We start from the raw sequence: 27,792 nt of genomic DNA on the forward strand, positions 1-27,792 counted from the left end.
AGAGCACATGGAACATGGGGACCCACGAATACAAAAAGAAAGCATATGTTCCTTCAGCAATACCAGCTACGCAAAACATCAATCACATAATGCTCCATCTGACCAAGAGTACATGAAAAGGGGACCCACGAATACAAACCAGCATATGTTCCCTCAGCAATACCAGCTACGCAAAACGACAATCACATAATGCTCCATCTGACCAAGAGCACATGGAACATGGGGACCCACGAATACAAAAAGAAAGCATATGTTCCTTCAGCAATACCAGCTACGCAAAACGTCAATCACATAATGCTCCATCTGACCAAGAGCACATGGAACATGGGGACCCACGAATACAAAAAGAAAGCATATGTTCCTTCAGCAATACCAGCTACGCAAAACATCAATCACATAATGCTCCATCTGACCAAGAGTACATGAAAAGGGGACCCACGAATACAAACCAGCATATGTTCCCTCAGCAATACCAGCTACGCAATACATCAATCACATAATGCTCCATCTGACCAAGAGCACATGGAACACGAGGACCCACGAATACAAACCAGCATATGCTCCCTCAGCAATACGAGCTACGCAATATATCAATCACATAATGCTCCATTTGACCAAGAGTACACGGGGACCCACGAATACAAAAAAAGCATTTGTTCCCCCAGCAATACAAGCATACAAAGATAAATCAGAGCCCAGGAAGCGAAGAGAGAGATGAGGACATACATATACCACATGCGAGTGACCCATTGTTTGTTGACACGTACATTTATACTTCAGTATAAAATTATGTATAAGGTAACGAAAACAGTTCCAAAGCGTCGCCAGGGGATTGTATGTGTGCATATGGGTACGACACTGCTGAAAAGCAAAGTCGTAAATTATTTACAACAATTTTTATTGATTCGGTGTGCATGTCATTAGGGCCACCAACATGCATCGCTCGGGTATCTCCCCGTAATAAAGCGTTATCTTGCTGATATAGTGTGCCGTAAGTGATTTTGGTTGTCCAGATGACTGACCAGCGAGATCACACAACACATCACTTACCAAGAGAAAAGATATGTTGCACGGCCGTCTGCAACGTTCCACTTGTACTTGTGCTGATATAGTGTGCCGTAAGTGATTTTGGGTGTCCAGATGACTGATCAGCGAGGTCACACAGCACATCACTTACCAGGAGCAAAGATATGTTGCACGGCCGTCTGCAACGTTCCACTTGTGCCGCTTGCTATTCAGGTGATGTAACAATGGCTCAAGCATGTTTGTTCTTGTTTTTTTTACAATCACGTTGACTGACAATCAGCAACATTCCAAATGTGTCAGGCCTGCAGCAGATGACACGATGGTTGGCTCACCAGCAGCAGTGGACGAATCATTTGGCAGATTCTCCGCAGTTGATACTGTATGTGACGGGTTGCGGACCAGAACAAGTAGCAGCCCTGGCCAAATTTGGCAGATTTACGCAGATGATACTGTACGTGACGCACCAGAAGTAGCAGCCCTGGCTAAATTTGGCAGATTCACAGGAGATTACACTGGTTTTGGCTGACCAGACGCTGAAACAAAGTATTAGTTGGCGGAACAGCATCAATGGACAAATTTGGCAGCCTCACTCTAGATCACACTCTATTCGGATGAACAGCCGCAGATACATGACATGGTTGGCCAGCAGTCGATGTCGAGGAATATGGTTGCTGTTCAGCATCAGAGGAAAAAACGGCCGAAGCTAAAGAAAAACTATCCTGCCAGCTACGGCAGGGCTGAACATTTGACTTGCCAACAGCTAACAAATCGTTCAATCACGTCTTCCCTCTGACCACCAGCATCAATTTTCTTCCTTGAAAAGGTACAGTTGAAGCCCTGTTCTCGTCGAGAGAGCACTCTTCCATGAGCATGATAGACCCAAAAATTCACAGGACTCCAGCACACGAGGCCACGAGGCCACGAGGCCAAGAAGATAGGCCGCACATTGCACATGCGCACACTCTAGTCTACACTGGCAAGTGGCATGGTCTACAGCAGGGAGTCGGTATTTTACGACTCCCTGGTCTACAGAGTACAGTAGATATTGGTTATAACCATAACGTGCCCTTCTGATTTTTCACATTTTATCACTATAAAACCGGTATATCACTACAGGCGATTTTCAACTGTGCTCGTCATACATACACATTATACCAAGAGTTCTTAACCCCCATGAACTCTTGATTATACACGTGTGGGTACTCGATCGCGCTAATGTAGCGTACTGATACATGATGCATGCTGCTGCACCTTCCCCAGTCTAGAGTGAAGAACTTCTTGGCCCAAGGCGTCATCCAGGAAGCATCAGACCAGAACACACTATGAAAACACACATGTGGCTCCAAGTCGAGACATTAATGCCTCACACTCGTGTGTTGCTATCACTATAGACGATAATTTTTCTGCACAAAGAGGTGTTTTGAATGGTGATTCTGTATCCTTATAGCCGATTTATCGCTATATACGATATATTGGTTATAATGATAATTTGACTGGCTTTTTCTGGTTTTGCTTTTGATATTTTCATTTTGTATCAATATAGCCGGTTTATCACTATGTCCGATGACTTTATAACCGATATCCACTGTACAGGTCGTCCCCCGTTAATACGAGTCCGGTTAGTACATAAACCCCGTTAGTACATAAGAAATCTCAAGTCCCGGACGAAGCGTGGTCACTTCCATACAAATTTTGTCGGTTAGTAATTAGTATATACATACATGTACATGTAATCCGTTAGTACATAAACCCCGTTAGTACATAACATTTCTCCGTACCCGCATGTCACCTACCTCAATAGTACATTTTGTTGGTCCCAAGTTGGCCTTCCAGTGGAGGCACATTGTGTTCTAGTTTCTACTTGTGGACGCAATTAGCATAGAAATCAGAGCGCACATCACAAACTGACAAAGCTATGCTTTTTTCCGAGTGACTGTACAGGTGCGGCTGGGCATGTGCCATGTCAACTGTAGAATCTTCGCTATTAGTGACCGATATAACATAATTTTTAATATGTTATATCGAGGGGATCAAGAATATCTCGCTGCCGGCCATGCATGGTAGCAAGAAACACTCAGAAAAGTTGAAAAAAGTGAAGTTGTGTACACTTTCGTTTAGTACATAAAATTACATAACATTTGTCAAGTCCCAGAGATTATGTATTAACGAGACTGTAATAACGTTTGGGTAGAAAATGCTGGAAATTCAGGCGAAAAGCCGTGCATGCAATCAGCAGAACCACACCTAAACATACATTTTATTTATTTATTTCTGCACCTCGTGGCATGTCAAGACAGCCAATTGAATTCGGAGGAGATGGTGAGACCAACCACGTACATAGGCGACAAGCCTCTGGGTCATCCTAATAAAGATATTATTATTATTACATGTAAAGTAAACAATAATTCTTACATACGGTATGTGTAAAACTTTCCAGACTAAATATTTTTCAACCACGGTTCGCGTTTTCCGCATCCGTACTTCCGTAGGGACGCCACCACCTTCTGTGGATCAAGACTATAAAAGTACGGGTATTTGTTGCTGATTTCTGCGGGAAGTTGTATTTTTCGCCGGCCGAGCGCAGCGCGCGAGATGAGCGAGAAATGATTTTTCGCGCAACATTCTTGGTTGCCGCAAACTTGGCATCTGGTGTGTTCTTTTTCGAGTCGTCGTTTCTTTTCTTGACTTCTTCAGTTTTGAGTCTCACCAGTGTCCCTGCCCCAGGCTCCCAGTCCCACCCTTCATTTCTGTGCATCTTAATATTGCTTTTTATATTGTTTTGCCCTGATATGCTTGTAATGCCTACATGTACATGTACATCAAGTTGTTATTTATTTATTTATTTTATTCGAATACATGGCTGGGGTAGCCAATGACCACTTTGCGTGGCGATTGCAGGACACGATGCCAAAATGCCATTGGGGGTATACACACGGCTTTTCCCTCACTACTGAGTCCGTCGGCGCGAGAGTTTTTTCCCCGGCTGGCTCCGTCCAGGAATATTGATCTGATGGTCCCAAGTGGTTCTGCATCATGGCCTATTTCTGCTATCCGCTGGCACGCCTATTCTATCTGAGACACTCTGTTCTCCGTCCTTGCTTACATACCTCACTCATTATCCGGTTCACATCTGGCTACGGCTAACTACCCTTCAATTTGTGTATTGTCGCTATTTTTGTCTATGTCTCTTTGTGTGCCAGTACATGTGGAGCGAGAATTTCAGTATCGGCACAGAATGGACCTTATGCCATTTGTACAGATCCATGAAATCCCGTAGAATCCCGTAGACCCTATTGTGTTTTCTGCTATTTCCACTAAGAAATGGGGCCTGAAGGCATTTTAAAGGCATTTCATACGAAAACCTTTTTCTGACAAAGATCTAGCTAGTCATTAGTTCTAACCAAAGTGAAGAAGCTGGAAAAGCGATTGCTGGTCATTGAATTATGACGCTAAAATGGTCAAATGCGCATGCATAGCACACAATGAACACCCCGCCGAAATCCCGTAGACCCGGCGGGTCTACGGGATTTCGTGGATCTGTACAAATGGCATAAGGTCGATTGAAAACCTTTAAAAGCGTCGGGTCACCAGAAAGTATTCTGATGTAACGTAATGTAAATACCGATACATTACATAGCACATGTGTAGCAAGACGCCCTGGCCCAGGATGATGCATTCCTTCAAAACACATACGAAACGACACTAAACACTAGGGGTGAAACAATTATACCGAATACTCGAATACTCGCTCGTTTTTTTTTCAGAAATAATCGTACTCGGAATAAATCAGAGTACTCGTTCATACGCGGTACATGCATTTACCACAGAAATCTGCAGTTTCAGAGCAGCAGTCGGCAGATATTAATGTGCAGACTGTATGGTGAACATTTGTTCACGAGTAGAGAGAGCCCAAATGACCCAGCAACCAATATACCAGAGAAAAATGGCAGCCACTCGGTTCAACCAGGGTTGTATCATGTGATTTTAAGGCCCTCGGTGTGCAATTTATAGGAGATGAAGAATACTCGAATATTCGATCGGAGAAAATCAGAGTACTCGAACTCGGGATCTCAATGCCAACTTTCATCCCTACTAAACACACACACACACACTTGTACTTGTTGCCACTAGAAATACGTCACGTGGGTCTCCCCGGAGCTGAGACAGTAAATCTAAAGTAATCTTACCTTGAAACCTGAAAAGACGATTCAATCTCTCTCTCTCTCTCTCCTCTCTTGTGTCCCCTCTCTCGTCTCTCACGCACATACTCACATGCACACACACTCACATCCACCCAAACACACACACAGCATCAATGTATATCGTGCAAGATGGGGTTAAAATGCCAATTCATCCATACCTGCTGTCGACACAAGCGGCAACGGCTGCAGTGTTCCTTGTCCACAACGTCCTGTCCATCGCCTTTCCGAAATCTCCAATACGATGCTGCTCCGACTAGTAATAATGCATTGGGGACCGGTGTGTAAAGTACAGTCATTCGTACTGCACACACCGGACCCCCTCCTGCCACTCCTCTCTCTCTCCGTCTCTCTCTCCGTCTCTCTATCTGTACTGCTGCTAATGTTAATACTGCTGCCAGGGCTAGAACACTACACTACACACTGCTGGACCCGCTGCACAGAGAACGTGCAACTTCAACTTGGCTATACTAACAGATGGACTGACTGGCTACTCAGTTTTGGGAAACAAGTTTCACTGTCCGTGTTCTGGGTGCTGGGCAGGAAGGGGGAGCGCATGCCGCAAAGCATGACGTTCTCTACTCCATCTTATGTCCAGCGAGTACGGCATCTGCAACGCGCACAACGCTTTCTGCTCCGTCTCGCTTGCGACGTGTGCGGCATCTGAAATGTCGACGTTTCCAGGACTGGAAAGATCTGCTGGATCTGAGTGAACACGAAACACAAACAGACAGTGTAGACATATTTAAAACCCACCATCATTGGACAAAATATATACCGGTATACATGTATACAGCTAGAACATGTAATAGTGGGTTGTTAGCGAAAAAAAGGAAACAAAGGAAAGCAATATTATAGAATTTCAAGTCTCCATTTATGTGATATTCAGCAAACTGGCAGTTGCAAATGGAATCACGGGTCAATTACTGCATGCCGGGATTACTGCATGCCGGGATTGCTGCATGCCGGGATTACTGCATGCCGGGATTACTGCATGCCGGGATTACTGCATGCCGGGATTACTGCATGCCGGGATTTCTAGATTTCTTATAACAGAGTGCAAATTCGTCTCCCCAAATGTCTACATTCACAATGCTATAGTCATCTTACCATGATTGCCAATGGCGCTTGGCTGACTGGGTAAGAGGTACAACAGGTTGTCAGTTGTGGATTTGAGATCACCATGCGGGATGCTGATGGCAAGACAATGGGAGCTGAAGTAACTACAGGACAGACACATGGTGTTGGACGAACAGAGCCTGCAGACTATCAGGCAGGCAGGCCAGTCTCGCAAGCTGTATGCTAGTCGGCAGGTCGTTGGAGAGGCAGGCGATGGAGGCGGATGCCAGTCGGGCGGACCGTCGAATGGGCAGACACCCAGACAGGTCATATGCACCTCGCAGGAGGCAACGGGAAAGATCGGATATCTTCGGAAAGATGGCGTGGTGCGATGCGGCAGTATATTCATACGGCATGTCTGAACAGAAAAGGCATGTACACGGAAACCAGCGTCAGATTAGCCCAACAATGTGTAGACAACAGGGTGAACTCCTTACTAAGCCAGGGCATTTCCAATCCAAAGTTATTCCCGACTTACTTAAGGAATACTTCTGTCAAGCAGGACCGGACCCCAACATGGGGCAAGGTTACCTCTACCAGATGACCAAGTACTTGAGTTTCGCGGGGCTAGCAGAATGCGCATTAGGAAAGCATTGCCGCCAAGCTGAACTCACCAAAGTATATAATAATAAGGTAGAGCGCAATAAAATCGAGACACACACGGCATCTGTTTCGAAGCACAACATGTTAATAGCTACGGCTCCTACCCTGCTGGCACTTCTGGTTCGTGAAAGTAGCTCACAAGAGATCACTGCTCATGCTTACCATGATCATGAAATCCTGGAACACACTTAAGTACACGCCTGGACTGCATAGCTACAGTGGCGAAGCAGCCACGTACAATAACTGGCTTGGTGTGTAGCATGGCGGGCCGTTATCACTGTCGTTGCATCACATCTTGTTGGTGACGATTAGCCGGCTGCCGATTGACACCTCCGAGGTCGCGAGATCAATCCAATACCACCACTCGCCGAGTCCTTGTAGCCGATATTCGCTTTTCCTGAACATGACAAACTCACACAGCAGTACATGCACCGCCAAAGGCAGCGTTAGCAAATTTCAAAAGACCTACCGATTTTCACTTAAATTTGCATGAAATATCAATGCCAGGGGTTGCATTATAATAATGCGACCCCTGGCATTTCTGTACCTGAACAGCAAAGCAAAGGGTTAGCGTCAGATATTTGCCCCCCTGCCCCACACCACCTGCGGAGAGAACGTTAGTGTTTTAGACCTGCGAGGAGAGAAAGGGTTAGTAAGTTTGACCTGCGGGGAGAGAAAGGGTTAGTATTTGACCTGTAACAGAGAAACCTGCAGGACAAGAATGGTTAGTTTGTTAGTTGCCGATGGGAATTGATAATGTTAGTATGACGGAGAGAAAATTCAGCAGCGTGATGAAAAGTAGCAGAACATAAGGGTGGATCCCACACAAGCCGCCCAACACCCGATCACAAAACGACACAGAGACTGCAGGTGGCCGCTCCCAGACATGAGCTGTCTAGTGTTATCTGGCTACCGAAGACGATGGCGGCGATGGCGACGAGGGAACCCTAGCCTGGCATGCACTACTATCCGCAGCCTCCACCCAGGTAACATCAAGCTGGAATACGACCGCCTACAGTCTGACAAGCACGAAACGAGGGTCGAAAAATATGATTATTTATCCTGGAAAGCTAATTAGATGAAATAATATAGACACGATACTATGTTAAATGGCCACATATCACGCAAGATATACACAACACCGTGTGCTCGGGGCACGAGTTTTTTGTTTGTTTGGGTCCCATTTGGTTTTTGGCTTGCATCCCTGTTTCAACACTGACTCGGAGTGTTGGCGTGAAAATAATAACTTGGATTTGTTGTGGTCCTAGACTATTCTGCCTATGTGAACACCAGTTTGGGTTCACAGCACCTTACCCGGGCCCGTGGTCACGCACTGACTCACTGCGGCCGGACTATAACAAACAAAAGCGGCATGCCACGTCTTGAGGTCCAGCGACGATCGCAATAAAACGGCAAAATCGCAATGTGGAAAGGGGGCGATGTTACGGACGACCCGTCTTGATGACCGCATTGAAGGGTGGGGGAGGGTCGAGGTGGCTGCCAGTGGCACGGCCTAGCCACATGCCCTTGCCATAGTAATAAGGATGACAGACACCGAGGACAAGGACAACGCACTGCATCATACACATACAGAAGAGCAGTAACAATGCACAATACATGTAATATTTATGTTATTGAAAAATGCCTATACTATAGCTAACATTATAGACCAAAAGCCACGGGTGATGCTTACCACAAGGCACAAGCCAATATAGCGACATCAAAACCACCAGTCTCAACCATCGAACCTGAGTTTCAAGCAATCGCATAACCAACAAGCATCCACGCACCATACCTCGCGACACACACACAATGGACTATGGACAATAAAAAAAGACCAGCTCTCTGCATGCAGACAGGGAGCTGGCTGGTGCGACCCTCCACTGCAACACTACTTTGCATCGATGGGTAATCTGGTGTGGCAGCCGCTTCCTTCACGTTGCTGTCTCTCTCTCGTCTTTGCCGCCTAGAAGAACCGTGACGGGCATATTGCCACCATCTTGGACAGCTCTAACAGGAAAATATCAGAAATCTTGGACAAGAGAGCCCAGTCTCGGCTGTTGCACATCATGAACAGTGACAGGACATCAGACATCTTCAATTGGCCCGTACTCGGACTCTGGACTCACAATATGGAGAGATCATGCGCTGCTTCTGGACCTATGTTCAGATGATTTTAGTCTTCACCCGGACGTCTAGCCAGGACTCCGTTACACAGTATCTTCAGTTTCAAGTTCACCTGTGCCGCGACCAAGCCAGGACTCTAAGAATTGATTGCACTGCTCATTTCCTGGATTTTTGCTACCAGGACCGGGCAATCTTCACCTGAAAGTCAAGCCAGGACTCGTTTTTGGTACACCTAAGATGTTTGCAGGCGTTTTTCTTCACCTGGATTTCACTACCAGGACTCAAAATATTTCCTGGATTTTGCCACCAGGACACAAAATCTTCACCCGGACGTCCAGCCAGGACTCACTAGAACTAAAAGGCGTTTCTTTCAGAATCCTCCTGTGCCTCCCAAGCCTGATTGAACTCGAAAGTTTGAAGGTGTTCTCTTCACCTGGACTGCAGTACCAGGACTGGCATCAAAGCATGCGTGATGTGATAGTGTCCTGGATTTTTGCTACCAGGACACAAAATCTTCACCTGGACGTCCAAGTCAGGACTCCGCACTAGAACAGAAAAGAGTTTACATTAGAGACTGGGCAAGATGAGGTTTGAAGTTACTCTCTTCACCTGGGCTGCACTGCCAGGACTGGCATCCAAATGATAATTATGATGGTGTCCTGGGTTTTTGCTACCAGGCATGCGGGTGGAGACACCCGCCGCCGCGTCTGGACATCAAACAAGGATTTCAAAATCGAAGGCGCATCTTCTTCACCTGGACTTCATTCCCAGGACTGGCATCAATTGAGCATGTACACAGTTCCATGGATTTTAGTTGCCAGGACCGCTGGTCTGTACATCCGCACTGGGTCTTTTTTCCTTTGCCTGGATGTCGAGCCAGAATTTGAAAATTGAAGGCATCCGTACTGATTCACCTGGACCGAGTAGCCAGGACTCCTACACAGACACATCACGGCACTTTTATTTTACAGGGTCAACGGGCATCCATGCCAGTTCTCAAAAACCAAAAGCAGTTTCTTCACCTGAACGTCAAGCCAGGACTCTATAAAATAAAGTTTTGTCTTCACCTGGACTGCATTGCCAAAATGGGTGTTTCTTCACCTGAACACCCAAACCAGGATTTATACATGCTGCACATTCATACTTCATTCACCCAGACAGCCATGGTTGCCCGAACTCGGGGCATTACTTCCCTGGATTTTGCTACCAGGAACGTGATGATCTGCTTCACCTGGACTCGAGGCCAGGGCTCCAGCAGTCTTCTTCAGCTGTTCTAAGATGGTGTTTGTACCTGGCGCTCTCTTCATCTGGACTCCAGTGTAGTCGGCCAGGACTCCAAGCATCACTTCCTGGTTTTTTGCTACCAGGACCTACATTGTACACATCTTCACCTGGTCGTAAAGCCAGGACTCCGTTATCATGACCCAGACCATCTCAGCCATGGACTTGTGCCTCCAAGCGATTTCAGAGCATGTTGCCTGTCTGCAGAAGGAGCAGTGTTCCTTTCACTCGACCCTTGTCAGGGAGACTTATATAGAGTGGGTCTTCAAATGCTCCGGGTCCGCTCACAGCTAGAGTCATGCTTCTTCACCTGGACGTTCAAGCCAGGACTTGATCATTAAACATTGCTATCCTCACAACTTGGTCTTCACCTGGATGACGTCCTGCCAGGACTCACTGCCGCTCTACCGGTAAACCACACTGCTACTTCAGTATACTCATACTGTTTCTTCACCTGGACGTCCAAGCCAGGACTTGCTCATCAACCACATAGCTTTACTTCCGACTCTGTGTCTTTGCCTGGACGTCACTCCTGCCAGGACTTACAGCGCTTAATGCTCGCACACTGCAATACTCACAACCCTGCTTCTTCACCCGGACGTTCTGCCAGGACTCTCTAGCTGTAAATACAGGACTTCAGTGCTCGACTGGAGCACTTAGGCGATACAAAATCACTCCACTGTGCAACTTCTTGAACACTGGCGGTGACTCATTGGCACACTGCAGAGAGGATCGCACCAGCAACAACAACTTTGCTTTTCACCCGTGGCTATCATCAACGACCGAAAATAATATAACTTATGGATGGCAAGGACATGTGGCATCAGCTGTGCATAGCGAGACATTTTGCGAGAGAGGCGCGCAGAAAATCTGGTCGAACAGAATACACGGGCGCTCAATACGGCGCGGAAAAGCCAGGCATGACCGCGGTCTCCCTTTACTGGGGTCCTGAAGGGGGGTTCCCCCCCAGAGTTTGCCTCCCGAACCCAGAACCTATACAGCATGCAGGGTGACTATAATTATTATGCTACTGAGCTACTGTCCACACAGAATTCAACAAAGCCATTCACGTGCACACACACTAGTCCATACATGTACAGACACACATACACGTATCCATACACACACACACACATACACACATATGCACACACACACACACACACACACACACACACACACACACACACACACACACACACACACACACACGCTCTCTCTCCCTCACACACACACACACACACACACACACACACACGCACACGTTTATGCAATCTTCCCACAACTGGGTGTTGAATTGCTGTCCTGCCATTTTCCTCCTGACATCGCATCCTGCACGGCTACTCTACTAGACTGTCTGCTCTAAACGACAAGACTCTCACGTTGTGTTTCCATGCATGAGCTGAACTGTTAGCTTGAACTTAAAACATGTTTGATTTCTGGGTGTGTGGGCTCACCCGATGCATGCCAGTGCACGTGCAGCCTAGAAACACGACTAGACATGCCCACAATCACAGAAAAATTGATATAATTAAATCCTAGAGGTTTTGTCAACGACTGTATACTAGGACAACGAAAACGATTTTAATTCTACTACAATAGTAATTTTAATTTTGTGTCTAACAGTCCAGCCCTGTGATAGTGTGGTGTGAAGTTGTGGTAACCATGGATACCGCAAGTGTGTCTGTGTTGAACCTGCGCGTAGTGCGTTCCTGACGGGACCTACAAAAGTTTGCGTCTTGGAGTAGCTGGACATTTTAGTGCCTTGTGCGTGTGGCTTGTGTGGGGCGGACCCTGCGAAACCACGAGCGCACGGTCCATGCATAGTGTACAGATATAGTATTGTCCTGCATGCTTCCCCGGGGGGTGTACGGATGTGCCTATGCACAGAATACCGAGGTCATGCCTGCCGCCACTTTTGGGATGGTTATGTGAAATGTGAAATTGAATAATGAGAATGTCATTGCTAGATAAACACAAGCGCACACACGCACATTCACGTACACGTTCACACTCGCATGCACTCAATGACACCGAACCGGTGTGTCTTACTGATTGTACCACTTGAAGGACTGCCATCACTGCTCCAGCGACTGCTCCTGTTGCTGCTGTTGCCGCTCCTGTTGTTGTTGCTGCTGCCGCTGTTGCTCCTCCTGCTGTTGCTGCTGCTGCTGCTGCTGCTCCTGCTGTTGCTGCTGCTGCTCCTGCTGTTGCTGCTGCTGCTCCTGCTGTTGCTGCTGCTGCTCCTGCTGTTGCTGCTGCTGCTCCTGCTGTTGCTGCTGCTGCTCCTGCTGTTGCTGCTGCTGCTCCTGCTGTTGCTTTTATTGTTGCTGCTGTTACTGTTGCTGCGGCTGCTGATGTGGTGTGCTGCACTGGCTACCTTATGCTGGTTGGATGTCACCACGGTCTTGAAAGCCGATGATAATTATGCTGTGTGGTCGACTTGCAGCTCGCCAGGGAATGGCGTCGGGAATTTAGTGAAGTCAGAAGTGTTTTTGTTTGGGTTTGTGTTTGCGTGCATGTGTATGTGTACGTGCATGTGCGAAAGCATGTCACTATGCACACAGAGATGGGTGCAGGTGAGGAAGTCTGAAAGTGCTCCATGCATGGCTAGTACATGGTTATCACATGATATACTGTGCACTGAATAGAGAATGATGTTGCATCTAGATAACAGCAAGCCAGCTAGCAAGCACTCCAAGTCAGGTTCAGCCATCACAAGTATCCTCTGCAGTCTTGGGATCATTAAATTTTCTTTTGTAAACAAGCAATGTTTTTACCAAGGAACTAGATTGGTAAGACGTTTGCAAAGTTGCTTTCGACAATTTATTGACAATTTTGTCTTCAGTGAATGTTAGTCCTGGACTGCGAATACATTTGCAATTTTGCATCCTGCGCCGAGCTATGCCCTTTACTCTCTACCGGAGGATTGGGAGAAAACGAACACCCGACTGCACAGCCTAGCTACCCTGCTCCTAAGCGAACTGTCATGCACACATGTACATGAGGCACTAGTCTATTTACCCTGTGTGTTTCTGTCTATCCAACCAACAGCTAACGGCTATGCAACCCAAAAGCCAGCACCCCACCCAATACACCCAAGAACCACCCAGTACTATTACCCATAACTGATACTGGGTCCGGCCCGGCACCACCACCCAATACCACCAATACCACCCAATACCACCAATACCACCCAAATACCACCCGCCTTCACCCACTGACTACTATTACCCATAAGTGCTGGGCCACCCACTACCACCCAACACCACCCAATATCACCCAATACCACCCAATCGTGACCACCCAGTACTGTCCCCCACAAGCAAGTATCATCGCTGGTATGTAGATAGTCATCGTTTGATCAGTCGCAGTAGAACGTTATCCTCCGCAACCCTCCTAATGCGACCCCTCCAGTCCCCCTGGCCCAACTGGTCTGCATTTCATGCTTCCCCGCCATCCCACCACTCGCTGAACTACATTATACTGACTATAGTACTAGTAGTAGCTTGACTACGCACATACCCGCAGACGAGTACACCAACCACAGACTGCCACTGTTATCACCAAAACACCTGCTACATCCAGTGCCACAAGAAAAGAAAACAGTCTGAATTGAAATGCCTCTGGGCACGCGAACGAAGCGTCATGTGCACCCCTAGCCCTAGAGAAAGCTACTGCACACCTCTGTTGCCGTCCTGGCAATGCCATAGGTCCTAACAAGGCAAAGAAGCACGTTTCGACGCAGGATGCTGTCTCACTAACGAACGTCGACAAGCCTACGAAGGGCTTGCAGGGCTGTACAACATGGTCAGTGAAAGACTCGGTGGAAAGTAGTTCAAAGTTCAATAGTTCAAAGTTCAATATACCTCCCAAAAACTCGGATACTGTGCGAGCTGAACCGGACTTGAAAGAGGGCCAAAACGAAGGGGAATGAAACAGATGAACGAACATTAATCATGAGTGTCGCTAAGAAGTTAGTTTGTTTGATACTACTTCAGTATCAGATAGAATAATTTTGTTTTCACATTGGGACTTCTAACTTTTGAGTGACGCTGGGACGTCATTCGATAGAAAAAGAAACAAAAGCAGCGAAGCGTTGAGCAAGCAAGGAAGCAGCTAACCTCAGCTGAACATAACAATGTCATTCCGTGTCCCCTGGCGAGCTGCCGCGGGCGTTCTTGCAAGCCGGTTGGTGCTGGGAGCTAGCTGGAGAGCCTCACAAACCCGGCCATGGCGACTAGCACGGAACACGGGGTTACAACGAAACACCCTGCTGTTGTTGTAAGACACGGGGCATGCCTAACTAACTTGTATGCAAGTTTCTCTCAAAACAAACAAGAGCCGTACAGGGGAAGAAGAACCTCGGAACACATACTGTGCAACAAGCATGTTTTGCAGTGTGGGTTCTTCCACCGAGCATGCACCTAAACTGCTGAATGAGACCCTGCATCTAGCGAGTGTCTGGTTTTGCTCGCCTCCTTGGTGTGAGTGCGCGCCATCAGTGCTGTGTCGGCTACAGTCATGTAGAACGACATTGGAGGCGCGTAGACTAAGTATGTGCGAAGGTGAGAAATGCGCCCTTGTCCGTGGAGAAGACAAGGCATGTGAAGGTGAGAAATGCCGCAATATGAACATGAGCGTCATGGTTCTTCCTCACTAATGCCGTAATGGCCAGTATTATAGAATTGCATACCAGAATATTCCAAGCGCGCAAGGTGACAACGAGTGGACGGCGAACAAACTGCCGTCTAGCGCAGGAGTACTCGTAGTTCGCGTGAAATCACTCTGCGGTATATGTAATGGGGTCCAATCTCTCTCATCAATGATCCTGCTCCTACCTCTGATCCATGATCTGTGGATGGTGAGAAGTGCGCCGCTTTTCGAGGTCAACATGGTCAACATGGTCAAGATGGGACAAAGTCAAAGGCCATCGACATACATCCGCAGTTGCTTCCGCGGTCTGTCTTGCTTGGTGGCAGTGACTGGACATACGTGGAAATTAGAAAGGCAACTCTCCTGGCAGACGCGCAAGACCGTCTAGCGTGTCTGCCGAGAGAGTCTAGTAAGTAGGACAATCCACTTGCACACTAGCAACGCTTGCCTCTCACCAAGAAGTCACAGTGAAAACCCAAGCGCTCTGGAGAATGCACGACTTGACTCCCTGCCTCTCACACGTCTTTCACGAGGACTCTGCGCCGCCATGTAAGAAAAATGGGAAAAAATGAAGAGCACCTTGTATTGCAGATCTTGCTGTCATCACTCTTGATCAATTACAGGCAAGGTTTGCTAGACTAGAGCTCTACTGAAAAAGAAAAAAATTGCATTTGATTATACTTCTTCCAAATCTGTCTTAAATTCTAAATGCTCCCTAGAGTCACTAGCCTATCGTCGTCAAATCATCAGTCTCACTACTTTTCACAGATATGTTTTCCATCATCGTGATTACCTTGCTGATTTCCATTTCAAGATTACGAATAGTGAGCGACGACCAAATAAAATCATTCTTCCCAAATTTAAATCATTGTCTAAGTCTCTCTTCATGTTCCGAACTGCTATTCTATGGAACTGTTTACCCCCCAGTCTAACATCGGAAGCCTCGCTCTATAAGTTCAAAGCTGCCCTCAGGAAATTTACAGCTGACCATGCTCATGCAATCAACGGAATTCCGCCACCTTGCAGTTGATTTTCCCCATTTCTCTCCTCATCAATCCCTACTAGTCTTTGTACATACATCTACATCTACTGTTCTTTCAATCAAATGAACCCCTCGATAGGCACGTTGCCTTTGGGTCATTTCATAATAATAATAATAGTAATCAAGAGTGATCGCATCGAGGAGGAGTGGCGAACCACCAAGAAACTCGGGTCCCTATTAGGTGATGCCGAGGATATGCTACGGCGACAGCAACTGGCAACTGTTGCCTTTGGTAAACTCTGGACGCTGTGGATCCGTAGGTCGCTAGTTTCGGAGGATCTCCGCATCCGGCTCTATAATGCCTTTGTACTCCCTGTACTCTGCTACAATTGTGCAACATGGGCACCAACGAAACAGCAGCTGAGCCGTATTGAGGCCTTCCACCGAAAACAGCTGCGGGCGCTAATCGGCATTGTGTTCCCGAATCGGATTAGGAACGAGAGGCTCTATGAGCGTACCGGCGCGGTTCCTCTCGGCATTATCATCTTGAGAGCTAGGTGGAGGCTCTTTGGGCACGTCCTCCGGCTCCCGGCTGACTCCCCACCATCACTGGCCATGGGAGCGTACTTCGCAGAGCCTCGCCCAGCGGGCTGGAGGGGACGACCAAGACACACACTACCAACGCTACTACAAGATGATGCCAAGCGGATTGGACTTTCCTTGTCAAGCAAAGTCGATCTGGAGGCGTTCCGTGCCCTTGCTGCTGACCGAAGCGGTTGGGTGGGCATCTGTGCCCGAGTGGTGTCGGCACCCTAGTTTTTGTCTTCTTTTCGCATATTTCTTCTTTTTCTGAAACTGTTATGGTCTTTTGTATCTATTCGAAGTGGCTTATGCGAACATTTTTGGCTGGTTTGCATGATTTGCATGCCCATTAATGCAGCTGCAGGCCATGCTGATGTCTACGCGAACAAGCACATAACAATAATTAATAATAATAATCAAGACCTGGTGCGAGAGTGCTTGATGCCAAAAACAAAACAAAAAAAGTTAACGTGCGTCGCCCGGGAATCGAACCCGGATCAACTGCTTGGAAGGCAACTATGCTAACCATTACACCAGCAACGCTGTCGCTATTGATGACGTTCGTCCCGCCCATCTCACTCTCAGTCATGAAGGCGGACAGCTGTGACCGGTGTGGGCTGCAGCTGGGGGTGAGGGTAACATTCACAGCTAAAGTGAAACCTGTATAAGCCGACTGTTCAAGAGACCTTCAATGGGTGGTCTCTGTTACCAGGTGGTCTCCTTATCCAGGGTCCGGCATGTGATTATATTTCAGAATGCTCTGTCTCCATATCAACGTGTTTGGCCTAATTCTCTAACTTGACAGCTAGTTTGTAGTGTATTTTACATGTTTTATGTGAATTTTGTGTTTTATTTTGTGCGCATGCCCTTTGGCATCTTGGAAAGCGCACATTTTTTTGTTGTCAAAACTGTCCGTTCCACACTTGCTCTTCGGCCTTTTTTCTAGCTCGCCTTGAGTGACGGCTGCGTTTTTGTACGTCTTGTACCTTTTCAGTTTTGAAACATTTCTTAGTCTTTGTACTTCTTCTAGTTATGGATACTGGTATGGAGACGTCGTCTACACCGTCCAGCGAGATGGTTGGAATCCTGGAAAATATCCAAGCCAGCATGCAAAGCATTGCTGATCGTGTAACGAGAATCGAGGATAGTCAAAGACAAAATCCTTCGACTGTCTCATTCCTCGGCACGTCCACACCATACAAGGAGCAAAGCTCCAAGTCATGGCCGGATGATAGCAGTGTGATGGAGGAAATGGAGAAAGAGACGGAAGAGTTGGACTCCAAAGGGGTCAAACTTTTTCCTGTGTCTGATTCAACTATGGGTTTGTTGAAGTCGAGTTTTTGTTCCGCCTTGCCGAATCCGAGCAGGCGACAAATTCGTGACAAGTTTGGTGCCCCAAACTGTCCACACTCGGCTTGTCCTGGACTTGACAAAGTCATGAAGTCCAGGATGTCCAATGAGACAAAGTCTCGAGACAAACAATTGGCGCGCCTGCAAAGCTTGGGCCTGGACGCCGTTGGTCCCCTAACTCGAGTGTTGGAGGGAGCAGAGAGTGGGGATATCTCTGCTTGCGAGATATTGGAGGCTGTACAGTCAGCAGTCAAACTCCTCGGGAATTTTTCGGCCCAATGTAATCGGGAACGCCGTCAAATTGCCCTCTCTAGTCTGAACCCCCGCATTGCGGATATGGCTGAGGACGACTCCATTTTTACCGAAGCCCGTCAACATTTGTTTGGCGACGGCTTTTATAAGAAGGCGAAGGAGCGTGATGACGAGATGCGGGTGCTGAACAGCGTTGCAGCCAGCAAGACCCATACCCAGTCAGCTCCTGCCAAGAAACCGAGCGGTTTCAAGAGCCACCAGCCGGTTTTTCACCGGGACTCCCGCAATTCCCGTGGAGGATTCAGGGGACGAGGACGGTACCAGCCTTACGCAGGCAATTCGAGCTTCAGCCACGGCAGCAGCAAGAAGTCCTCGGACTCTGCCAAGTGACATCCAGCTCCAACAAGTCCAAGTCCAGCACACGAGCATCAGCGGGACCAGAAGTGCCTCCTCATGAATCATTTGAAAGAAATAAAATTTCTTCCAAATATGTCTCAATCTCCGCTTATGGTGTGCCTGAAGGACTTGGGTTTTGTGGACATGGCTCAAAGCATAGCCTTGCAGAGTCCTCCCCCTGCAGGGAAGATACAACTTTTCATTGTTGTTGTTGTTTGGCTTTATTCATTCAAAATTGGAAAGTTCTCACATCCGACCGTTGGGTACAGGATTGTGTGCAAGGGTATGCAATAGATTGGATTGCTCAACCCCATCAAGTGAAACCGCCCCACGAAATAGTCTTTTCCGGGGAAGAGATGAACTGTCTTTCACTAGAAGTGCAAAAGATGGTAGAGAAACATGCTGTTACGGAAGTACAGATGAAGAAACAAGAGAAAGAATTCATTTCTCAGTTGTTTGCAGTCCCGAAGAAGGACGGGGGTGTGAGACCAATAATAAATCTGAAGAGTCTCAACACCTTTGTGAGGAAAGTTTCCTTCAAGATGGAAGGAATTCACACTCTCAAAGACCTGCTAAAGCAGGGCGACTGGATGACGAAAGTCGATCTAAAGGACGCTTACTTTGCGATCCCGATAACGCCGGAACACACATCCTACCTGAAATTTCAGTGGATGGGAAAGACGTACCGGTTCAACTGCCTACCTTTCGGTCTGTCGTCGGCTCCATGGGTCTTTACCAAGACCACGAAGCCAATAATGGTTTTTCTCAGGACACTCGGACTGAGAGTAATCATCTACATAGACGATATTCTGATTCTGGCAGAAAGCGAAGAGAAAGCTCGTCAACACACAATGTGCCTGATCTTTCTACTCGAAAACTTGGGTTTCACAGTAAACCAAACCAAATCCCAAGTGATTCCAACCCAGGAGACAGAATTCCTCGGGTTGACAGTGAACTCCGCAACGATGGAGCTGAAGTTACCCTCAGACAAGATCAAGAAGATCAAGTCCGAGGCGAAAAGTCTACTGCAAGCAGATGCCTTGACGGCGTTGGCAGTTTCCAGATTTCTGGGCAAACTGAACCATGCGGCCCAAGCAATCGCTGCGGCACCATTGTTTTACAGACACCTGCAGAGGTGTCTACAAGTGTCTCTCGAGGAGGGGAATCAAGAGTACTCCCATCCTTGCCATCTGTCACCAGATGCCAGAGAGGAACTGACATGGTGGACGGATCACCTGTCTCACAAGAACGGGAAACAACTCCTGTTGGCGAAGCCGGACATGGTGATAGAGACAGATGCATCCACAATAGGCTGGGGAGCATCTTTCAACAATGTTCGAACAGGCGGACCATGGTCCCCACAGGAACGACACATGCACATCAACTGCCTGGAATTACTGGCGGCATCCCTTGCGATCAAGAGCTATGCCAAGGATGCTACAGATGTTGTGATCCATCTAAAGATGGACAACACGACTGCCCTGACTTACATCAACAAACTGGGAGGAACCGTATCACCGGAACTCAACCGGTTGACGAAAGAGCTCTGGGTGTGGTGCTTTCAGAGGAATATCACTCTCAAAGCCTCTCATCTCGCGGGTTCGTTGAATGTGATTGCCGACGAGGAATCCCGAGTGATGAAAGACAGATCGGACTGGATGCTATGCCCGAAAATCTTTCAAAGGATAAACTCGAGATTCGGCCCACTGGATGTGGACCTCTTTGCCTCTCGACTGTCCCATCAACTCCCACAGTATGTGAGTTGGAGACCCGACCCAGTAGCAATAGCCACAGATGCCTTCACAATGAACTGGAAAGTTTCGAACGGCTATGCCAACCCACCTTGGAACTTGATAGGCAAAGTCCTGCAACAAGTCCAACAACAGAATGCAGAGATTGTGCTTGTGGCACCGGTATGGCCGGGCCAAGTGTGGTATCCAATGCTATTGGACATGCTGATCCAAGAGCCTTGCCTCATAACGAGCTCCAGAAGCCCGATCCAACCAACTCACCCAGTCAACGAACCGGAGATAAACCCACCCCTAGCCGTGTGGAATATCTCAGGTCAAGATACTCAGCAGAGAACCTTTCGGGAGAGGCTTCAAAACTTCTCCTCGCATCTTGGAGACAGAAGTCTGCAAAAACTTATGATTCCCTCTTTAAGAAATGGGCATGCTGGTGTGTCGAAAGGGACATTGATCCCATTTCGGGAGATATAGCCGGCGTGGTTAACTTCTTGGCTTCTCTTTATCAGAATAAGTACCAGTATAGGTCCTTGTGTAATTATCGATCTGCAATATCATCTATCCACGACAAAGTTGATGGATACGAAGTGGGATCACACCCAATGGTAAGCAGACTACTGAAGGGCGTCTTCCATGAAAGACCACCCCAACCTAGGTACTCCTCAACGTGGGACGTATCAAAGGTCACAACATACCTGGTCTCACTAGGTCAGAACGAGCAAATGTCCCTCCAGGATATAACGTTCAAAATCACGATGCTGTTGGCCCTCACTAGGCCATCGAGATCGGTGGATCTTGTGAACCTTGATATAAGGTTCAGGCAGTTTAGCCCGGAGGGCGTAACATTTCACCCGACAAAACTGGCAAAGCAGTCCAGGCAGAACAAGAAGATTACAGAGTTCTTCTTCCCAGCATTTAAGGACAATGCACTATTGTGTCCTGTGCAAACATTGAAGGACTACGAAAGTAGGACCTTGGCGAATCGAGCTGATGATGAAAAGCAAGCTCAACTCCTGATTGCTACAATACAACCCTACAAAGCGGTGTCATCATCGACCGTAGCCAGATGGATTAAAACAGTTCTGGCGAAGGCCGGAATCGATACGGATATCTTCAAAGCGCACTCGGTGCGAAGTGCTGCAACTTCAGCTGCAGCAGACGCTGGGGTCACAACGACCGATATCCTCTCTGCAGCAGATTGGAGCAGTGAGAGTATCTTCCAAAAGTTCTACTACAAGCCTCAGAAGAACAACACCTTCGGGAAGGCTGTCCTGTCTACCAAGCTGTCGACCACTGACAAGCTACAAAATCACGTTGATATGGAGACAGAGCATTCTGAAATATAATTACAGAATGGCTCAGACCACGCAGTGGTCGCCAGCTATTCTGGATTATATGAAGAATGTGATGTCGAACATATCAACGTCCCTTCCCTCCCACCCGTCTACGTTGATATTGGGACAATGCACTTGTTAGAGGCTCGCTATCAAAGGCCGAAGAGCAAGTGTGGAACGGACAGTTTTGACAACAAAAAAATGTGCGCTTTCCAAGATGCCAAAGGGCATGCGCACAAAATAAAACACAAAATTCACATAAAACATGTAAAATACACTACAAACTAGCTGTCAAGTTAGAGAATTAGGCCAAACACGTTGATATGTTCGACATCACATTCTTCATATAATCCAGAATAGCTGGCGACCACTGCGTGGTCTGAGCCATTCTGTAATTATGACTGGAAAATTCAGTGGAAATCATGCCATACGTTGGTCCTGGTTAGAGTGGCCTTCTGAGACAGGTCGCCTTATCCGAGTGGTCGCGTTGACAGGTTTTACTATACAACCATGCAGCACACAGCCTGAAGGCCACAATAGCCACCAGGGAATAGTACATAGTAGATCTACTCCTTGATCTGTTGATAGCCACAGTGCCTGAAGCGTGGCTGGTGTAACGGTTAGCATTGCTGCCTTCCAAGCAGTTGATTCTGGGCTCCGTCAGTCAACGGTCAGTTGCATCTCTGAGATGCACGTTCGCATTGTAGCGGTGATCAGGCAACATTTTTCTCCAATCGCTCAGCGCCCTTGCCATTCTAGGCATGAATGCAGGGATTGCAGGCTGATGTCCACAAACAACCAGTGCGACTACACTTCAGTCTCCCAGCGTTAAGTGTACTACAGTACCTCGAGATGCGCCCACCGCAGGCGCTAACAATGGCGACTCAGTAGCTAGCTGATGAAGACGGACGGATCTCAATCCCACTCCCTGAGCCATGTTTTCAACTACCCTGGAACATTGCTGTAAGTTGGATATGCGTTTCCTAGACTTTGCACACTCCAACACAACCATACCACTTAGTAGACGGTTTGTTGGAGGAAGACACACTGTACTAGCATACACAGTACAGAATCCACTGGAAATCCGATGAGGCCTTTCACAATCAAAATAACGTTACTTTATCCTCAAAATCGATACATTTGTGAGCTCATTGGAATTTCCAGTGGCGTCTGTGTTTCGAGCGCTACATTACTCAGTCTCACCGGTGACCACACACACGCACACACGCATGGAAACACACACACACGCACGCACACACACACACACACACACACACACACACACACACACACACACACGCATGTACACAAAATGGTCTCTTTTACTTCTAGTATATCTCTATATTCACTCCGCAGATTGAGTCTCAAGACTCACTAAATAATATTTAAAATACTCGGATCTGGCCAATCTTGGCGTGAGAAACTAAACTTTTTTAAGGTTAACAAACAGCAAAGCAATGGCGTAGATAGAATGTGAGGTACATTCAAAAAGTGATGAGATAATGAAGGTGAGACTGGTGTGTATGTCAAGCGACTTTTACAAGCACATTCTTTGACTAAAGAACATGTCAGGTATATTACAATTTACAAAAGCAGTGTACAAAGTAGAATTGTATGTGATTTCTGGCCAGTACACGCACGCACACACGCACGCGCGCGCACACACACGCATACATACACACACACACACACACACGCGCACACACACACACACACACACACACCTGTCCTGTCCTGAACATTGCCGTAAAACGGTCACATGTACCCTCATACGAGGGGCCGACAGACAGACAGACACACACACCCACACACATACACACACGCGTTTTAAAACACAGAGCTACTTATTTCCCTCACAAGAATCCATAATAGTCTTCATGCTTCTCGTAGCAGATGAGCATCGGTACCTGATGAAACGGACAGGTGGAACCGTAATGGACGTCTGGACCATCACCAAGCATGAACAGGTCACACATCATTTTCATTTGCCACTTGATGCTCGCAAACGTCGGCCGCTCGTCGGGTGACATCTTCCACATCGTCTTCATCATGTCAAACGTGTTTCGCCGACACTCGCTGGGGCGTTTCAAGCGCTTGCCCGACTCCAGAAAGCCGAGCAGGGCTGTTACTCTACTGCCAGCCTGACCCGAATCCAGGCCGGGGATTCCGAGCGATTTGTACGGCTCCTCACCGTAGGAAAACACTTCCCACAGGAGCACGCCGAAACTCCACACGTCCGATTTGGACGAGGCGATCTGCTCAAACGCCTCCGGAGCACTCCACAATAGTGGTACCATACCCTCCTCGTCCCACACCTTACTCGCAAAGACGTAGTTGGCGCCATCGCTGCATTGCGTTTCCGGCGCCAGCTTGGTCAAGCTGCGTGTCAGCCCGAAGTCGCATATCTTGCAGGTGTGGCTGGACGTCACCAGCACATTGCGTGCAGCCAGGTCGCGATGCACGATGCCGCGTTCTTCCAGGTACTGCATTCCGCCGGCGATGCCTTCGCACATCGCGTACGGTCGCTCGTCGAACTCCAGGTCCGCCTGCCCCTCCATATTGGACATGTACTCTCTCAAATCGCCCAGCTCCGCTAACTCCATAACAATGTACGGCAGGCCATGGTACGTCAGCATGTGGTGGACACGGATGATGTTGGGATGGTTCAAACCCTTCACCAGTTTGCCCTCCTCGCGGAAAGACTTCCTCCACTCTGGACACTTGCCGAGCCTCCTGTGTGGAACCTTGACGGCAACGTGTGGCTCCTTCCACACTGCGGCATCCCTCTCGCCTGTCCATTTGGCAGCCCACACGTCACCGAACGCACCACTTCCGATTTTTTCGTTCATCTCCAGCGCTGGCAGTCTGGGGGCTTTGGACGAAGATTCAGAATTTTCTGTGGAAGAAGATGCAGAGCTCTCTGCCACTGACGACGTAGCCGACTCTGGGTAACGACTGGCCATCCTCAGTGCCGTAAAACAAACGTGCTGATGGTTTTACTTGCTTCAAAGCAGGGATTCCTACAAATGTAGCCCCACTGCACTTCGAACTTCACTTCTTCAAAAGCCTTTTTTCTCTATCTTGTTGCTTTTTGATCCATTGTTGTAGTTTCATGGGGGTGACGCCTCCTTGGCGCTCCCTACTGCCTGACTCGACTTGTACAAAAATGCAAAGCTTCTGATTTTTACTTGTCTGCACGATGGATCTATAAAATAATTGTTGGTTGATAACACCAAGGGGGGGTTTATACTCTTGATAACATGGGGGCTGATATACTCTTGGTACAGGAGCAGGGAGTCGTAAAATACCGTATTTTACGACTCCCTGATCAAGAGTGCATTATGCAACAGCTGGTTTGTTTATGGACTTTTGGTTGAACAGAAACACAACCAAAATAATTACTTCAAGTATTACAAAACACTTTTTTTACACTACTCCAGCTCCATGGCCTAGCTTGACTTAAAAGAGTCTCATACACATGATACCAAGACCAGGGTTATGTACTCTTGATGATACCAAGAGTACATAACCTGATAACCCCCCCCCCCCCCCCACACACACGTACTCTTGATGATACATGTAGGGGCCAAAAGTCTGGCGTAGGTACTGGTTCTTCCCTTGCATTCGAAGATCGTAGAGTCGTGCGTGTACATGTACTCCTATACATGTATGTAACCAGGGCATACAGGCACAGTAGAATCAATAATTATTGAATCATGCACAATGTACCATAATGTGTTGGTCTGGAATCATTATCTTCCCCGTTTCGAAAAACCATTACGAAACATTGTTACTGAATGCCGAAATCTCACATTCCAATCCTACGAACTCAGCGTATGCCTCAAAAGAGTCGCAAGAAGACAAACGAGGACGCACGCACACTGTAACCAGTTACCTCCGTGATAAACACGCACACGCACACACACACACACACACACACACCTGCACATGCTCTCACAATATAGCACAGTCACCAGTGGTCACAGCAGCAAGTAAAAGCTAGTTACGTCAGTGCTTGAGACTACTAAATTTTCATGATCTGACCAATAACAATTTGAAAGTACATAGAAACAAGAGTATGAGTAGATAAAACACGTTCAGAGCATTGAGAATAGGCTGAATTAAATAAATCTGTTAAATCCACCGGGTATTTGAAATTACAGACGCAGACACGAGTTGCCATAGTAACGACAATAATAATAGTTATTATTATAAATAGGGAAAGCACGCCGCAAAGGCGACATCGACAGGAGGCCGAGGGCAGCGGGGTGGGCATAACTAACAAAACAATACCCAAATAGGAGCAAGTTAGGAATAAGAATTGGAAAATACTCGGATGCACACAACGACAAGATGGAACATTGGCACAGTCCCGTACAAAAACAAAACAGCCGTTCAGTCCAGGGTAGAGAAAGAGAGCGGACCCGAGAAGGCAAGAGCACGAATAATAACAACATATAACGGGCTGGTCTGTGTGCGCAGAGCAGACGCATGGGAAATCGCAGCCACTGCGACAGGGACTGCGTAGCTTGCGTTACACCACCAGCAAACAGGAACGACAGCGAGCACATTCGCTGGACTGAGCAAACCAATCACCGACTCTGGAGAAGGGGGTCGCATCGCCACCACCCGGCGTAACGCCGTTATGTGCACTTCAAGCATAGCAAGTGTTTAGACTCAAGAAAGAGACAGCAGAATATCCAGAACCACAACCAGGAAAGCAACACACACACACTTGGCTGGCAGCTGTAGGCGTGACACGCTTGTTTCTGCCACGGCACAACAATGGCGGGAGGCCGGCACGGTTGCGGGTAGAGTCTTAGAGAGGCTGACAGAACCAGAACGAGCAAACAACGAGATACGGCGCAGCAACAGCAGTGACTCGCGTCATCAAATGCCAGTAAAGCTAGGACAAAAATCTTCTGAAGACTTCAAAAAATAGAAGATCACAACACTGAAATGCGAAGACTACACAAAATAGACCCAAATTCCCTCTCTCCAAATTCTTGCAGCCTATTAATAATTATAGAGCAAATTCGTAGTTCGAAAAAGGACACACCAGCGGAATTTGTACCGTTCCGTAAATACAACACTAATTCATTCAAAAGGCAGACCAAACAAAAGGCTGCAATTAAGCAGCTGGACAGTATGATCACAAAGACCCACTTGCTACGTTTCCATGGCGAAATTACCAATCTCTCTCTCTCACACGTACACACACACACGCACAGAGTTTTGTACACTACAATCCAGGCGGGAAAGGCGAACAGGGGAAGTCCCTGTTGGCGGTGGGGAAGTCCCTGTTGACAGCGGGGAAATCCCTGTTGGTGGCGGGGAAGTCATTGTTGACAGCGGGGGAATCCCTGTTGGTGGTGAGAGGCTGATGATGCACGTTACAGATATGCTGGTGGTAAGCGCACAAATAGCAAGCGCGGTGCCGACTACAGCGCACACACGTACACACACACCGCAGATGCCATTGTCCAGACAAAAAGACGACTCGGCGTGGCACCAGGAGCGGTCAACTACCAAGCGAGCGATCGCGTGACCAAGAGGAGGTGCAGCAGCGACACACACACACGCTCAGTCACGCTGTGACACCCATCAAGCGACGATCCTGACAAACGACACCCGTCAAGCGGCAATGCTGACACACGACACAGGCCGTAAACAGGAAACCAGACGAGACAAGAACGTCACAGCTCTGGACAGCCGGACAGTTGATGCAAAAACAAGCGGTCCCGATTGTGCCACAGATCCATCAAGCAGCAGCATCACTTGTGCCACACAAAGGCATGCAATAACATGAAAACACACGAGGCAAAGCTGCATCATGGCTTTCCAGTTGATCCTAATCACCAGTGGCTCATTCCGATGAGCTTGAAGGATCGTCGGAAAAAGCCAGCGTTGGAACCGACCGGGTGATCGTCTCGCCGCAGCTCACCAGTCAGATCTCGCGGCAATCTCTGCAGTACTCTGGCGAACTCACGGTCAAACTTGACTGTGGTAGAAAGACAACAGAACACACGCAAACACGCAAACACACGCATGCAGGTTTAGATACCGTGTATGTATCGCAATGTACTACCAGGGTACCCCCCTCTCACAAGTGTTTGATTTACAGACAGGGAAAGTAAAAT

General features: G+C 47.7%; 3 protein-coding genes and 1 non-coding gene across 4 annotated transcripts in view; 1 reads left to right on the plus strand and 3 right to left on the minus strand.

Moving 5' to 3' along the window:
* Positions 1-17,046: 17,046 nt before the first annotated feature.
* On the minus strand, positions 17,047-17,118 carry Trnag-ucc (transfer RNA glycine (anticodon UCC)). The gene has a single exon. It is a non-coding gene; the product is annotated as a tRNA-Gly (tRNA).
* A 2,420-nt stretch (positions 17,119-19,538) lies between these two features.
* LOC135826757 (uncharacterized) lies at positions 19,539-21,664 on the plus strand. Its single transcript, XM_065339362.1, has 2 exons — positions 19,539-20,486; positions 21,275-21,664. Exons 1-2 carry the CDS (start codon positions 19,539-19,541, stop codon positions 21,662-21,664), a joined length of 1,338 nt encoding a protein of 445 aa, XP_065195434.1.
* Positions 21,665-22,984: 1,320 nt separating this feature from the next.
* Positions 22,985-24,845, minus strand: LOC135825776 (ephrin type-A receptor 4a-like). The gene has a single exon (XM_065338399.1). It carries the CDS (start codon positions 24,613-24,615, stop codon positions 23,506-23,508), a length of 1,110 nt encoding a protein of 369 aa, XP_065194471.1. The 5' UTR covers positions 24,616-24,845; the 3' UTR covers positions 22,985-23,505.
* A 787-nt stretch (positions 24,846-25,632) lies between these two features.
* LOC135826049 (DENN domain-containing protein 4C-like) overlaps positions 25,633-27,792 on the minus strand; it is a 49,741-nt gene continuing 47,581 nt past the window's right edge. Inside the window, exon 36 of the mRNA XM_065338691.1 lies at positions 25,633-27,653. Coding sequence (XP_065194763.1) covers positions 27,508-27,653 — 146 coding nt within the window. The 3' untranslated portion in view covers positions 25,633-27,507. The remainder of the gene's footprint in view (positions 27,654-27,792) is intronic.

This window comes from Sycon ciliatum, chromosome 10 (assembly GCF_964019385.1).
Source record: "Sycon ciliatum chromosome 10, ocSycCili1.1, whole genome shotgun sequence".
NCBI classification, from domain to species: Eukaryota; Metazoa; Porifera; class Calcarea; order Leucosolenida; family Sycettidae; genus Sycon; species Sycon ciliatum.

Bases quoted from the DNA above. Each gene is read 5' to 3' on its own strand.
- LOC135825776 (XM_065338399.1), bottom strand. From the start codon at position 24,615: ATGGCCAGTCGTTACCCAGAGTCGGCTACGTCGTCAGTGGCAGAGAGC.
- LOC135826757 (XM_065339362.1), top strand. From the start codon at position 19,539: ATGGAGCTGAAGTTACCCTCAGACAAGATCAAGAAGATCAAGTCCGAG. The intron at 20,487-21,274 runs GTATGGCCGGGC...CAAACATTGAAG, and splicing joins AGATTGTGCTTGTGGCACCG to GACTACGAAAGTAGGACCTT.